This window comes from Nyctereutes procyonoides, unplaced genomic scaffold, assembly GCF_905146905.1.
Source record: "Nyctereutes procyonoides isolate TBG_1078 unplaced genomic scaffold, NYPRO_anot_genome, whole genome shotgun sequence".
NCBI lineage: Eukaryota > Metazoa > Chordata > Mammalia > Carnivora > Canidae > Nyctereutes > Nyctereutes procyonoides.
Genome location: NW_026575030.1, coordinates 42,963,053 through 42,978,871, shown reverse-complemented (window position 1 = coordinate 42,978,871; position 15,819 = coordinate 42,963,053). Strand labels below are relative to the sequence as shown.

The following is a 15,819-nucleotide window of genomic DNA, read 5'->3' as shown; positions in this document are numbered from 1 at the left end:
GTTAGTTGCTTGCAGTTTGTAGGCAGGCTGCAACCTTGAACTATTCACTGTCTGAACTTGCCCTCAAAGAATTCTTCCTGCCCTACCTCTATCAAGTGGCAACCAATGAAAAACCCACAAGCTCAGCAGCTGCAGCTCTGGAAAGCTTCCATCAAAACCCTCATTCCCACATTCCCTTTGAAAATCACAGAGCTTGCTGTTATCTTCTTGAAGGTCATGACTAATGCTTATAAAACTTCCATAGCAAACACTGTCTACAAGACCCGAATTCCTTAACTTGAGCTCTTGGTTAAGTTATGTACACCAAAATATTTACTGCCAATCAACTGCCCTACCCTAAATTCTTACCTCATAACCTTGAAAGCAAATATTAGTATAGGAGCATTCTAAATAGTAAGAAAACTGGAAAGCTTAATGAATTTCAGAAAGTGCCTCTTTCCAGATCAGAATTGAACGAAAATCCCTGGTATATTGAGTATATGAAGTGACTTAGCCCTGTTCTTATCCATCAAAATTTTATTCTTTCCATGAATTGCTTTTTGGATTCAGAGATCAAGTATGCAGTAAACCTGTCTCTGAGGAAACAATTTTATTTTTTTCTAAATGTAGAAATGTAGTATAAAGGTGGCTATTTTGTGTATGACCGAGTGATACTGAAGTCCAGTTTTTAGCAGCCTTTTCAGATATGAATAATGTTATTTAATCCAGATCTTTGAAACCACAAGCAGACACAGTATGGATGTTTGATTGAAGAAATATGGTTGTTATTATTCACCCTGCCATGCTTTATTTTGCTTACATTAATGACCCATTTAATACACTTAAGAAAAAAAAGTAAATTTGCATCATCATCATCCATTGAAATTGATAGGACTGGATGCTGGTGATTATAGACACAAGACTATCAAGAGATAATTTTTTAATGATCGCAATGATCAATGATGATTGATTTTTCTAGACTGTCCCATGAGTATGTCCAGGAACTCTGGGAGGAAAAAGAGCTGCAGCCAGGAGACAAATACATGCTACTGCACCACTTATTGTCTGGAGGAAATATATGTTCATGGCAGCAGTAATACGTTATTTGGTTTGTATTTATTTATAATATACAGGCAGTAGACTGTTAGCATTCTGATTGTGCCCAGACATAATAGAAAAGAATTCGCTAGCAATTTCATACTAGCTTTAGTAAGGAATGTACTTTTTGAATCAACATTGGTTAAAAGGTTGTCATTTTAGTTCTAGTAACCCCAAGGGTTCTTTCTGTTGCCTAAATTATGGAGAGAATTATTTGGGGTCTTAAATCCCACCTGAATTGACTGCTCTGGTCACTTTAGCGTATTTCATTATCAGTAAAACTGAGCAGACATATATTTCTTTAATATGACAAAATATCTACTATTTGGGTAAGATAGTGAATTCAGATCTGTTGTGGGGAAAGGGAAACATTCATAAGTCAAAAGAGACTTTTCTTGAAATATTGTTGATAAAGAATATCAGTGTCAGTTTTGCTAATGGGAAGGAAAGGCATGGTTTTATAAGCCAAGACTTTCTGTTAAATAAACAGCCTCAAGAGAATGTCCATTCTCATCTGTGAACAGTGTATGCATGTAAATATATCTGTTTGAGTTGAGGTTTTCCCCCCCAGAGTAGGATATCTCAATGACTGCAATTTTTTTTTTTACTTTTTGTTTTAATATTTTGACTATCAGTTATTTAAGTATCAGAAAACAACTTGGGCTGAGGTGCCTGAGTGGCGCAGTTGGTTAAGCATCCAACTCTTGGTTTCAGCTAAGGTCGTGATCTCAAGGTCCTGGGATCCACAATCGATGGGGAGTCTGCTTGAGTTTTTCTCCCTCTGCCCCTACCCCCATTTTCTCATTTTTTTTCTCTCTCTCTTTCTCTCTCTCTTTCTCATAAATAAATCTTTTCAAAAGAGAGAAGAAAAGAACTTGAGCTGTCAAGAAAAGCCATCTTCATGTATTTCTGAAGCAAAATACTGGGTTTTGTCTCTCTCTAAGTAGCTCTAAGGCCTATTTACCTTATTTTTTAGGGATTATTCTAATATCATAAAGGTTATAAATGACTTTTATAAAATGACTTTTATAAAATGACTATCCAAATTTTTGTGTCTGATTAGATTGGTGGTTTTGCCATTAAAACAGTGGGACATTTTCAAGTCCCGTAGACCAAATCCATTAAAAAATTAGATTCATAAATAAATGAGCATTCTAAAAGCATTTTTTTCTTAAATTTTAAATGAAGAGACATTCACATGAACCTTATACTGCCCTCTGGTTCCTGGTAATCCAGGTGCCTTGACTTTTTTTCACCCCACCAAACTAATAAAGAAAATTTGCCATAGGGGAAGCAGAAACTTGTCTCATTTCATTAAGGGAATAGTTCTTTAATGCCTTTAAATTGTTTCATATGTTTTCATATCACTGTCATGTAATAGCTTTCCAAGAAAACTTTTTTATCATCTCTTTTTTATCCATTTTAATATTATATTTACTTAATCCATTATATCAAAATATTATAATTTCAACATGTAATCAGTTCAAGACAACTATTAATGACATATTTCATTCTTTTTCTGTTCTTGGAAATTTGTGTATTTTATACTTGGAGAGTATATTAATGTGAACTAGCAAGTGCTACTTCAAATGCTCAGTACCGCGTGGGACCAATGGCTATCCAATTGGATGGTGCAGCTCTAGACCATATTATTTTAAGCAATATGGCAGGATCATGGACCTTCAGTGTTCTAATTTCCTTCAGGAAAACATGTTATAAAGCTAGAGAGATTTAAATAAACTGGTAAACTATTTGTTCTGACACCCATAAAATCAGAAGATAAATCTAAGAGTATTTTGATACTATTGCAACATATGTAAAAAATTAGGTTTATGGGATTGAAGTGAATCTCTTAAATTTGGGGTAACCAAAAATAAATAAAATGCCAAGGGAAGATCATGATCATATTCTTCAAAATAATTTTTAGTCACTACCCGCATATTCTAAGGATATATTGAGACTTTCCTACAAAAAAGCATGGATCTTTTTTACTGAGGAGCTAAACATCTATTAATCTCTTAATCAAAGGATCATGCTGAATAAATGTGAATTGGTTGGACATTTTCCCCACTCCATTAGTTAATACAGAATGGAAAGGAATTATTTATGTATTTCTGAGAATGACAACCTTCCCTGTGCTTATCACATGTACTTAGAACAATCTAGCCAGAGATTGGAATTTCAAATTATACTTGGGATCATCTGTTGAGATTCCAGAAAAATAACTGGAAGATTTTGAGTTTCTATAAACAGGGATTTTAGAACAGCATAGAATTATGTCCATTAATTTTCCATTCTCTTTGAAGTCAAGGGTATCTAGGAAAATCTGACACAGAACTAGATCAATTTTCTCAAGCCACTTATATGTGAGAATAAATTAAGATATAACATTGGCTAAAATTTCTTTTTTTTTTAATTTTATTTATTTATGATAGTCACACACAGAGAGAGAGAGAAAGGCAGAGACACAGGCAGAGGGAGAAGCAGGCTCCATGTACCGGAAGCCCGACGTGGGATTCGATTCCGGGTCTCCAGGATCGTGCCCTGGGCCAAAGGCAAGCACTAAACCACTGCGCCACCCAGGGATCCCTGGCTAAAATTTCTACATGCTTAGTATGTTCGAGTAACAGATTTGAAGTTTATACATTTATGTGTGTATGTACCTTTATGCCTCCTTCTCTCATTTCTCCCCCTCCCCCAACGTCTGGCAATCACCAGTCTATTCTCTGTATATATGAGCTTGTTTTGTTTTGTTTAGGATTCTACATATGAGAGACTATATGGTATTTGCCTTTCTCTGTCTGACTTATTTCGCTTAGCATAATGCCCTAAAGATCCATCCATGTTGTCCTGATAGCCATTTAAATTATCTCAATAATATGCAGAACTTTAAATATAGGGGAAAAAAGAAACCCCATGACAACTGCAGAGGTCATCAACTCATGGCCATCTTTATTACATCTATATTCCTTTCCCTCACATTGGATTCTTAGGAAGCAAATCCTAGACATCATATAATTTCCATGGATTGTCTATTATGTGATTTGAGCTTTGTTAGGCTTTGAGGATAAAATGAATAAATAAGACATTATCCTTGTTCTCAGAGATATCATCAGATCTTTCTGGGGTGATAATGTTTAGTAGTCAATATAATTATAATATAAGTCAATTGTAACATAGACCCAAACACTAAAACATCTGAACCAGTTCTCAACATAGCAAAACCTAATGTAAAAGGAATAACTTTATGATATGCATCCCTGGGACCATTTTTGTGAAGACCTCTTTAAAGTATGAAAAATTTTCTAATTCCATTCACTAAAAGGGCCTCGAAGCAATGATACCCAGTAGCAATGAGCGCACATGGCACTAAAATTTTGGCTTCTAAGTCTCTTTCCCACTACAAGGAAATCGTGCTCCTTCGAGGAATGGCTGACTCCAGAGCTGGGGGAGGAAATCCAAGATGAGCCATGAAACATCTTTTCATGCCAGCAAATTAGGAAGTGCTCAAAAAATGTTAAAAGGGACCCAGGAACACAGGACACCTGGGTGGCTCAGCGGTTGAGTGCCTCCCTTCGGCCCAGGGTGAGATCCTGGAGTCCCAGGATCAAGTCCCACATGGGGCTCCCTGCATGGAGCCTGCTTCTCCCTCTGCCTGTGTCTCTGCCTCTCTCTCTCTCTCTCTCTGTCATGAATAAGTAAATAAAATATTTTTAAAAAAATAAAAGGACACAGGAACCCACTTGAAAGGACTCCCACAAATCTGGGACAATTTGAGCAACAAACTAATAATTATAATGAAATACAACTCATTATATAAAATAAGAATCTGTGAGTTCATAGAATAAACAGATATTCCATGAATAAAAAGGAAAAGCTCATTTTTTTAAAGATGTTATTTCTTTATTCATGAGAGACACAGAGAGAGAGAGAGAGAGAGAAAGAGGCACAGACAGAGGGAGAAGCAGGCTCCATACAGGGAGCCCAATGTGGGACTCGATCCTGGATCTCCAGGATCACGCCCTGAGCCAAAGGCAGACGCTTAACCGCTGAGCCACCCAAGCATCCCGAAAAGCTCTTTTTGCAGTAGAATGGCAATTAATAAATGTGGAATGAATGATAGATTAGAAAATCATCATTTTGGAACCATCGTGGTTACATTGATTCAAGCTAGAAGTATCAATGATTGCTAAAACTAGAAAGTGAAAGTTAACAAGGAACAGGACATTTATATATCTCAGAGAATCTCTCCACAAATTACTCATTAATGGCCATGGGAAATAGTAGCTTTAGAGGGGTAGTAACACATTAAGCAAGTGATCAAAATTACCATCACCAGTAATCAAACTGACAGCATGTGCCTCTGGATGTTATGTATTAGATAAAAAACATCTGTGCTATTCTTGCCCCTCAAAATGCATAATTAATTAAATATTAAGGAAATATCAGACAAACCCAATCTAAAAGATACTCTTAAAAATTGACAGTGTCCCAAAACATAAAGAATAACTGAGGAGCTATTTCAGAGTAAAGAAAACCAAAGATATGTGAAAACTGAATGTATGTATGATCCTGGATTGAATCCTGAACTAGGGGGAAAAATGCAGAAAGAACATTATTGGGACAATTGGAAATATTTGAATTAAGCTCTAGATTAAATATTAATATTGTTACTGTGTAAGTTTCCTGATTTTGATTATTACACTGCCATAAGGGTAAGTGATTATTTTTATTCTTAGGAACTATACACTGGTAACACTTAGGGACAAAAGGATACGATGTCTACAGCTTAATGAGATAGTTTAAAAAAACATGTGATATATATCTATATCTATAGATATAGATATAGATGATATAGATGGAGAGAAAATACAAAAGCAAATTTTAACAATTGGTAAATCCCTGGTGTTTAAAAAGTTTTTGTGCTGTTCTTGCAACTTTTCTCAAGTTTGAAGTTATTTCGAAATTAAATTTAAAATTCTAAAACAAAGCAAATATATACATGTGCACTCACACAGTTATCTTCATTTTAAATAAAGCCAACTCAAAATATAGAAATCTGAAAGTCATACCCAAAAGTAAACCAAGGAATATAAAATTGTTTTCTCCCAACAAATTTGCTATAGAATTTTTTTTAAATGGCCATCTTCATGCTAAAATTATAAAATTTGGGACACCTGGTGGCTCAGTCGGTTAGGCATCCAACTCTTGATTTTGGCTCAGGTCATGATGTCAGCCTGAAATTGAGCCCCATGTCAGGCTCTGTGCTGAGCATGAAACCTGCTTAAGATTCTCTCTGCTGGGATCCCTGGGTGGCGCAGCGGTTTGCTTCCTGCCTTTGGCCCAGGGCGCGATCCTGGAGACCCGGGATCGAATCCCACATCAGGCTCCCGGTACATGGAGCCTGCTTCTCCCTCTGCCTGTGTCTCTGCCTCTCTCTCTCTCTCTCTCTCTCTCTCTCTCTCTCTCTCTCTCTCTCTGTGACTATCATAAATAAATTTTAAAAAAAATTAAAGAGAAAAAAAAATTAAAGAGGAAAAAAAAAGATTCTCTCTGCCTCTCCCCCACCCCACTTGCACTCACTTTCTCTCTAAAAAAAAAAAAAAGAAAGAAAAAAAGAAAAACAAAATTATAAAATTTATAAAAATTTAATAAACATTGAAACACAATTTACCAAGCCCCCATCTGCAAATCGAGGTACACCTGCATTTGGTTTACCACAATCCTGGTAAGAGTTGCCATGTCCATCTGGCTTCCTTTGGAAGGCTTCTCACATAGAGCTGTGTATGAGTTTATACTTAAATGTTTTTGAAGAAAATGATGATGGTAATAACCTGCCCCCAAAATACGGATAAGGCCTGTGCAGATCTGGGACTCTACTTCAGATTTCTGTCTTCTAATTATCTGAGTAGCTTTTCAGGCCACATAAAACCATATTTAAGATCTGCTTCGACAAACTAGCTCTGAACCTCTTGAGTTTTTCCTTTTTCCTCTTATTAAATATAACATTTATAGAAATAGTAAGAATGGTGATGAAGTAATGAATCATTTATCTTGAGCCTATCTAGAAAATATTGCTTTACTACCCACACACACAAAAAAATGAGTAAGATGTTAGGTTATCCAAAAACTGATTAGCTAAGACCCCATCTTTCCTTTTTCTTCCTTTTTCTCTGCCATTTTGCTACTCACAGAGAATTGGAGTAGAAAGTAGAAATAAGTAAAACCAGTCAAATCTAGTTTCTTTTTTTTTAATATTTATTTATTTATGATAGACACAGAGAGAGAGAGAGGCAGAGACACAGGAGGAGGGAGAAGCAGGCCCATGCCGGGAGCCTGACATGGGACTCGATCCCGGACTCCAGGATCACGCCCTGGGCCAAAGGCAGACGCTAAACTGCTTAGCCACCCAGGGATCCCCCAAATCTAGTTTCTTAATAACAGTTTGGTTTAATTTTAAAATGAACAGATTTTATCTGTAATGGCAAAAGATTGGAAATAACCTAAATGTACTTCCACAGGACTGGTTAATATTAAGGAAATACAATGCTTTCAAAAACAAAGACTGAATGGTCTTAATGTATTGATATGGAAAGATCCCAAAAGTATATTGTTAAATCCAAAAAGCATGTACAAAACAGTCTATATTGAATGCTACCATTTGCATATACTAAAAGAAATAATATACACATATTTGTCTGCATATGTATAAAATGTCTCTGAAAAGATATGTTTGCACACAAGATTGTTTGCCTAAAGAGATGATAATTTGGCATCGGGGAAACATGTTCATTATTTTCAGCATTAATGGAGTTGAAAAACTTCTAAATTTAATCCATATAGAAGAAAGTAGAAATGTATACCTTTCACTTCTATTTTATTGCTATAGAAATTACTGTATACTGTACTATAATGATACTTCATCACGCACAAAGATCCTCCCAGATGTTTCACCATAATGATGAAAACTATGATGCATTTCATCTGATTAAGTTAGTCTGGTTCACTTATTAACTTGATCTCAAAAAAAAATTATCAACATTTTTTTCTCAAGTGTTCTTGATCACAGGAGTATATCTTATGAAAATGAAAAGAAGACACTTACAGGAATATTAAAGAGTGGAAAAATAAAAAGCTGATTTCAGTGGAGTTTTATCAAATACCAATTTCATGTAATACCCTATGGGAAGTAGAAGGATAAAACTTACTTCAAATTAGATAGTGTAATATTTAATATTCCTCTAATATGCAGAATACTAGGAGTATCTCAGGAAAGTCAAAAACCAAATAAGTCCTAGGAGATTTTTAGAAACCCAATAGAATCTAAAAGACCATCCTCCCTGGGATTGTTATTTTAATATAGCACCAAGCTCTTATACTTCCCTTTAACAGGATATTAAATGGCACATAGTAATTTTTCCCCTAATGGTTCTCTTTGTAGTTAAGGCTTTCTTTCTCCATCCACCTGCATTTTATAAATGGGTAAAAAGAATCACTCCAGGCTGTTTGAATGCTCCTTTTCCCTCCTGCATCAGCCATAGGCAGTGAGAAGTAGGAACCTAAGACAGTCTCTGGAACAGGTAACCATCTGTTACCACTTACAACATAAAATTCAACAAAGAAATTCTTCTCTTGTGGCTTATTTGCATATTTTGTGGTTCTCCTGTTTAACTCCTTCTTTACAAAAGAAGAAAATCATTATTATTCAAATAAAGACTACTCATCCAGCCATAGGGAATATATTAAAGCTCTCTCCGCTGAGAATTATTTGTATAGTTCCAGTTAATAACAGTGCATTTTTTAGGGAAGAGTACATAGATGTGACAGTGGTGGTTTTAGAAAGGACTTATGTAGCATCAGGAAACAGCTGTACATTTTCCAGCAGCCTGAGTTACTAGTGATTTGTACTACTTTCTACACATTTGCTCCTTCCCCGCTTCCTTCTTCAAGTGCATCTAGATGATTAATAAAGTGAACATTTTTTATATGCATTCTGACAGCCATAGGGACTATAACGGTTGGCCATATATGACATCACCTCGTGTTATCATGAAACACGTTGTATGCCCTCTACCAGTGGGCTGTGGCATTTTGAGAGACTGGTGCAGGAAATTGTATGAGTCCCTTGTCCCCTCATAGTCAAGTTGATATTTTCTCAGGCCACATAGTCAGTGGCTGGGTAAGTGTCCCCTCAAGGCTGGATTATGCCTTTAAAAAGTAATTGATTTGCCTTGGAGAAAAGAGTGTAGTATCATTATCTTAAAAAGTAAAGTCTCATTATCAAAAGTCAGAAGACAGTTTTAAGAACCATGTCATTCATTCATTCTACTATGAATTTTGCTGCCAAATCCCAAGTTTCACAGTTAACAAGGTTGACTCTGTGTGAGCTGTTACATTTTCCATAGACAATTGGATGTGATCACAGAAGGATGATTGCCAACGTTTTATTTCAACTCAGATATAACTAAATACAAGAAATCATTTACTCACACCTTTATCCTACCTGCCCCACCCTAAATCACTGTTTTGGGGAAAAGTTATAGGATCTACAAAATGGTCTGCCCATGTTCCAAGTTAATTTTGAGAATGGCTTTCATGTCTGGTTTACAGTCTCTTTAGAAAAGCAAGATTATGACGGAAACCCTGTGACATCCTAAGTTGTAACAAATGAGCTGTTCTTGAAGATAAATGCAACTTCATTGTCTATGAGGCTAAATATTTACTTTCCAGATGATTTACTGTATCTTTGTTCCTTTCCACACTGAGCTTTTTCTTTCTGTGCATCCCTTCATCTCCAAGCTACTTTTTGTAGCCCTGTTTTATCAGTGTTTTGTGATGTTACAAAAAAGCAGAGTGTGAGGTCAAATTTTCCATTACATACCTCACCAGGAATGCCAGGGAACCTAGCCAAACTAAGTCTACAAAAAATAAAAATTACAGGAAAGATGATTCATTAATCAACAATTGCCCTACCAAGAAAATAGAGTTAGTTGTATGTATTTTGTTTTGGGAGCAGGGACTGAGTGCAGACAGCCCAGTTATGGGGTGAAATGGGGTGTTTTATGCCTACGTGGCATGATTTTAGATCTACTAGGGATCTTTAAAACTGTAAGAATAATTCACTTTATGCCTTGATTTCTCTCAACTTTTTCTTCTTTCAGGATGAAAGTATATCATATGCTAACTCCAGCTACAATTTGACTTAAATAATAATGGCAACAGAAGGATAACAATAGAAATATATAGCCTACAGCTCTTGAAATATCTTAGCCATTACCCATTCTTTCCTGTCACACAGTCTTTGTCACCTCCTCTTCCTCTAACAGAGGTCCTTTGGCGTCCCTTTGTCTTTCTTTTGCCATAAATTCAGGATCTTGGTCCCTCCCGAAAACATTGTCAGATCAGTAAAAATGCAGACTTTTGTCTTTAAAGTTATTATTAAATATTGAAGGAGCTGAAAAGGGCAAAAATTACAACACTGGAGGAAAAAATTAGCCACTGAAATTAAAAAGAGCTCCCAAACTCCTATAGAAAGAGAATTATCTAATCACAGAACTTTGTACCATAAATGTCAAACTCAAACTGAAGCTTCGTGTTTTCATATGAGACATCAGTAACAAATACAGTGGCTTCTGGGACCAGCCAATAATAGATACTATAAACTCTGTTACCTAATGTTTTATTAGCCAACTCCTGTGCACTCCTTCTGGCTGATCAAAGAAAGGTGGTGATGTTATGGTCCTGTATCATTTTACTATTACGTGTATTTTATTTTAGTTCTTTGAAAGATAGTACTCCTTGTGTGGTTCAGACACTATTAATCAGGGTATGTAATTAATCAGAGCAACTCCAACTATGTTGGATGGTACTTAATTTACTAAAGATTTTTGTTGCCTTTTATGGAAAACATGAGGGGAAAATGGAGAGCTGGTGGTTTTTTCTTTTGCCAAAAAGCTGATAGCCCAGTTGTGATTACCATTTCATCCACACAAAGGAACAGTAACATGGGAAATAAACTTTTTAAAGTTCCAATACTTGAGTGTTTCTTGTGAGAAGCTGGGACATTTCAGGAAAAGAAATGGATTGAAGGAAACATAAGAGGAACAAAGCCAAAGTTTCCAGACCTTGACAGCTAGGGCAAATGTAACGGGTCCACATTCATTGTGAAAAAAATGGGAAGTTCTGCACTTTTTCAGAAGAAAACTTGACTGTATGAACAGAACCACGGAGATGAGGATCTAATGTAGTTTGTGCTTCAGAGTTTATAGTCCGAACCTTCTGTACTCATCTCCTCATATCAGTGACAGAATGCCCAGCAGGGAATGTTTTTAGAGTACTACTGATGGAGGCAAACATCCTCCATCCTTTTTCTTTCTGAGGTGTCAGATAGAAAACAACCCCCAGTCCTCAAACCTCAGAAAACCTTTTTTTCAAGCATTTCTAGTAGTACATTCTTTACCCCATTCTGCCTTATCTGCACTACAACCTCAACACACACACAATAGACACACTTAGGAGAAGAGAGAAGATATATACAGAAAACCACATCCAGTAAGTTTTCTTAGATCTCCTTAGATGGTTATATTTTGTCTTTTCAAAAATCTCTCTGTTCTTTACAGCTATATTAAATATTTGTTTCCTTGGTTTTTTAATCTCATTTCATTCAGACTTATAGCAGCTCCACAATGCCTAAAGTCTTCTTTCGCTCAGCCACATCAGTTCTTTATTGTGACTACTCATGCAAGCCAGTAGATGTTTCTTATGTCACATATGCTACGGGAGACAGGTTCCTCCCAATCCCACCATACTCCCAAACCCCATTCCTTTCTACCATCTGTTTATTCATCAAGCTATTTGAGTCACTAAGGGCTTTGAGATTTGGGAAATTTACATCCCTGAAACTGATTATGGTATATTGAATTTATAAAGGACTCTTCTGCTTTGCAAAATTTTAAAAGAGAATGAGTATTCTTGTTTATAAGACAGACAAGGTCTTTCACTGCATCAACTTTATACCCTGGTTAGGGAAGTCAAAGAAAAGCAACATTTAAATAAATATTTCCCTCACGGTAAACATAAGAGGAAAGAAACACCGGGGACTCTGAGTCAATGGAAGGGAAGACTATTTTGTGAAATAATATTTAAGGCTCAAAGAAGAAGCGAAAAAAGGAGGAATGTAAGAGCATCACAGGGTGAAGGGCAGACTGTTTTAAGACCCAAAGTCGGAAAGGAACTTGATGCAAAGGGGGAATGAGGACAACTGAGCTAGACTGGAGCCCAGTGATGGAGAGGAAAGTGGAAATACACAGAAGTAGAGGAGCCAAGATTAAGTAGGGCCTTGTTGGCCCTGACAAGAATTTTGGCCTTTCTAAGAGCAATGAGTAGACACTGAAATGTTTTTTTGTTTTTTGTTTGTGTGTCGGGGTGAGGGGGACATGATTCAAACATGATATTCCCATTTGAATCACTGTTGTATCTCATCACAGAATCTATTAGAGGAGTGCAAGTAGAAAACCAGTGAGACTAATGCCATTTTCTAAGTGAGAAATAATGGTAGCAATCAATAGAGAAATGGGTGGTTTCAAGACAGATTTGAAAGGTAGCGTGTACAAGCCTTGGTGGATGCTTGGATTGATAGCATTATAGAAGAGAAGAGTGTCACTGATGACTTCTAGTTTTCTAACATGAGGCACTCTTTCCTGATTTTTGGAGGAGCGCCTACCTCACTTAGGGGTAGGGTGGGGTGGGGGCAGGAATAGATTCCGAGGTTATATGTAATTGTAGAAACAGATTTGGAGCTTAGAAGAGAGATCTAAGCTGAAGATACAAATTGGGTAACACTTTCTAGATGATATCTGAAGCCATGAGTATGGATAAGATCACCTAGGAAGAGAGCATGTTTTCAGAGGAGGCCACAGGATTCCTCTCTGATCCTCAGTTGTCTCATCTAAAACATGGAAGTAACGATTTGTCTGTTCAAGGGGTTGAGACACAGGCATACTAGCTCTGTGTCTAGCTCACAGTCATCACTCAGTATATGGTCATTGCTATTATTACTGTGTCTGGTGAAATCTCTAACTAACAGGAAAGTGGAGAAGAGTAAATGAATGCAGGAAGAAATTGAACATAAATCTATAGGGATACGTCCAAATCAAAACATTAACGTTTGTTGTGCCAGCATTTTAGATTTTTTTCTAATTTTTATTTTCTTAGCAACCTCCTCTTGCAAACAAGCTCCTATAATTCTCCCCATGAAAAATCAGGGGACTTGGTTTTTCTTGCATGAGACTTTTATGCCTGAACGACTTGTGAAGCTACACCAGGTTCATCATCTTGGCAGGTTTTCGTCATCGTTGCTATAGTCACTGATGGATTTGTTAAGAAATATCTAAATGTTCTTTGGTAGCATTATTTTTAGGAAGGCGCAGCCTTTACATTTCCAGACAGCCGCTTCATTGTGAATGTGGGGAGACCACAGAACTGTAACACATTGCACATGTCCACAAGGCTGTCTGGGCTTCTTGGCATTACTAATGATGATAATAATCCCGCTTGGTAGAGGCAGACCCTCCCTGCAGCTGGTGTCCTTTCTGCGCCGGGATGAGGTCATTTGGAGGAGAGGGGGGAAATGGAGCTGAGATGAGAGAAGAGAGGGGAAGAAACTGTCATGTCTGCATTCTTGTTGGAAAAATAGAAACATATTTGCCACATGCTTGCTTAGTTTACTTATTTTTTAAGAAGAGGGAATGGAGAGGCAAAGGATGGTGAGGAACTATAACATGGTGACAGCTTGATTTTCCCCCAAAGCTGCACAGTTATCTGTATTCACAGTAACCAGCTAATCAAATTTCCAAGGCACTGATAACCCTATGAATCCAATCTCTAGAATATTTGGAAACTGCTCAGTGCAGGATATTCCAGCAATTTAGATCCCGGTAGCTACTTTAGAGTTGTATAAAAGCCCAATTCTAGATAATCCACTCCTCTTTCTGCCACAATTGTGTCTTAAAAAGAGAAATTCAGAATTATTGTTCCTTTGACAATGTAAAGGCATCAGATCATTCTTCATCTAATTCTCAATGTTGTCGCGGAGAGCAAATAAATAGCCTTTATTTAATTTACCAGTATTAGTTCAACTGGTGCACCATACATTTATTTCTAGAACTTGTATACATAAAGACTAATATGTCCTCAAGATTTGGAGTTTTTATAGTTGTTTTTTGCTGGGGGGTAGGGGGTTCTTCCTTTTTTTTTTTTTTTTTTTTTTTTTTTTTTGAGGGGATTACTTAGTGAAAAAGAAGTCACTGTGGCATCCCAGGGTAAGATCCTGGCTTAGGCACAACCAGCCAATCATAATTAACCATTTGGCCATATCTGCACAAGGTAATAGAAGTGAGTCACTCTGGTCAAATTGAAGAAATACTAAGACACTCTCAAGATGGTTTTGAACCCTTCAGAGGCAAGGCCAGGTCTGATTAGCCATTGCATCCCCAGTGCTTCCCTCAACCAGGCTTAACACAAAGTGCTCAGCGAGTGGTGAGTATGTGAGTGAACCATGGTGCCCATTACCCATAGTTGAGGACTTCTGCTGTTAGCACGTACAAATGACCATGAGTAATTATGTGGAGGAAAAAATATTTTCTTCTAAATGCTGGAGAAAGAGACTGAAATCTAATAAATTTATTAGCTGACTCTTAACAGTGTTCCTGACCTGAGTTTTCAAGATATAATGTAAAGAGGACTGGACTAAAGATCTGAAAACCTGACCCATTGATAGACCACTAAAATTTCTTAACCTCAATTTCCTCATCATTAAAATGGATAATAACACTTTCTCTGCCCCACCTCCTAGGGCTATTTTTAGGACTAAATCCTATCATCGAAGAGAAACTAGTAAGAACGATAGAGGTAAGGTGTTGTTATTGGCTTCTTTTGAGAATACTAGATCCCTAATTTTTTTTTAAGATTTTATTTATTTCTTAGCATAAGCAGGGGAAGAGGAAGAGAGAGGGTGAGAGAGAGAAGCAGACCCCCCCCCACTGAGCATATAGGACCCCTAGACCATGACTGGAGTTAAAGGCAGGGGCTTAAACATTTAACCGACTGAGGCACTCAGGTGCCTCTTCTTAAACGTTACTAGGAGAAAGAAAAGATGTTTAATTCCTTGAAGAAAAGGTCTTTCAAAAGCATATTTATTAGTGCTATTGTGTTTATTGTTATTAACCCCTTTTTAAGGTACATTTATTCAAAAAATAATGACTCTCTTTCTGAAGAGACTTCACATTTTATATGTTTAAAAATCTAAAGTATGAGGTCTTCCTTGAAAAAAGCCATTATTAGTAGTAGCCTCTAAAAACAGTAAGGGTTATGAAGTTACTGACTGCAGATGATTAAGTGGTCACAAATAAAACTGCTCTTACCACGTGTAAATTCTTTCCCTGAAGTTGGTGCCTCTACAGTGATTCAACTACAGTTGTCTGTCATGGGACAATAGAATTGTCCTTGAAAGAGCACTGCATATGAAGTCAAGAAACAATGCCTCAGCCTTTCTATGGCCTTAATCAAACCATTTCACCTCCCTTAGCCTCTTTAGCTTCCTCATTTCTTAACTGAAAGAGCATTCTGTGGCTCTCCATCAGGGTTTTAGTGCTGTCCCTAGAAAGGCATTTGAAAAGAGGGAAGACATTCTTGGTTGTCAAAATGACAGGGTGGGCAAAAAAAATGATAGGGCGGAGGTATACT

General features: G+C 36.9%; 2 protein-coding genes across 7 annotated transcripts in view; one reads left to right on the top strand and one right to left on the bottom strand.

Moving 5' to 3' along the window:
- Positions 1-15,819, top strand: part of CMSS1 (cms1 ribosomal small subunit homolog) — a 372,389-nt gene that overhangs the window by 218,528 nt on the left and 138,042 nt on the right. Inside the window, exon 2 of one of the 6 annotated variants that reach the window (XM_055315901.1) lies at positions 3,513-3,632. The exons of the other annotated variants lie outside the window; for them this stretch is intronic. Within the exon in view, the coding sequence (XP_055171876.1) occupies positions 3,513-3,632 (120 nt within the window). The remainder of the gene's footprint in view (positions 1-3,512; positions 3,633-15,819) is intronic. 6 annotated transcript variants of the gene reach the window in all.
- The window catches only part of FILIP1L (filamin A interacting protein 1 like), a 273,763-nt gene that overhangs the window by 207,538 nt on the left and 50,406 nt on the right, over positions 1-15,819 (bottom strand). The gene's annotated exons all lie outside the window — the stretch shown is intronic.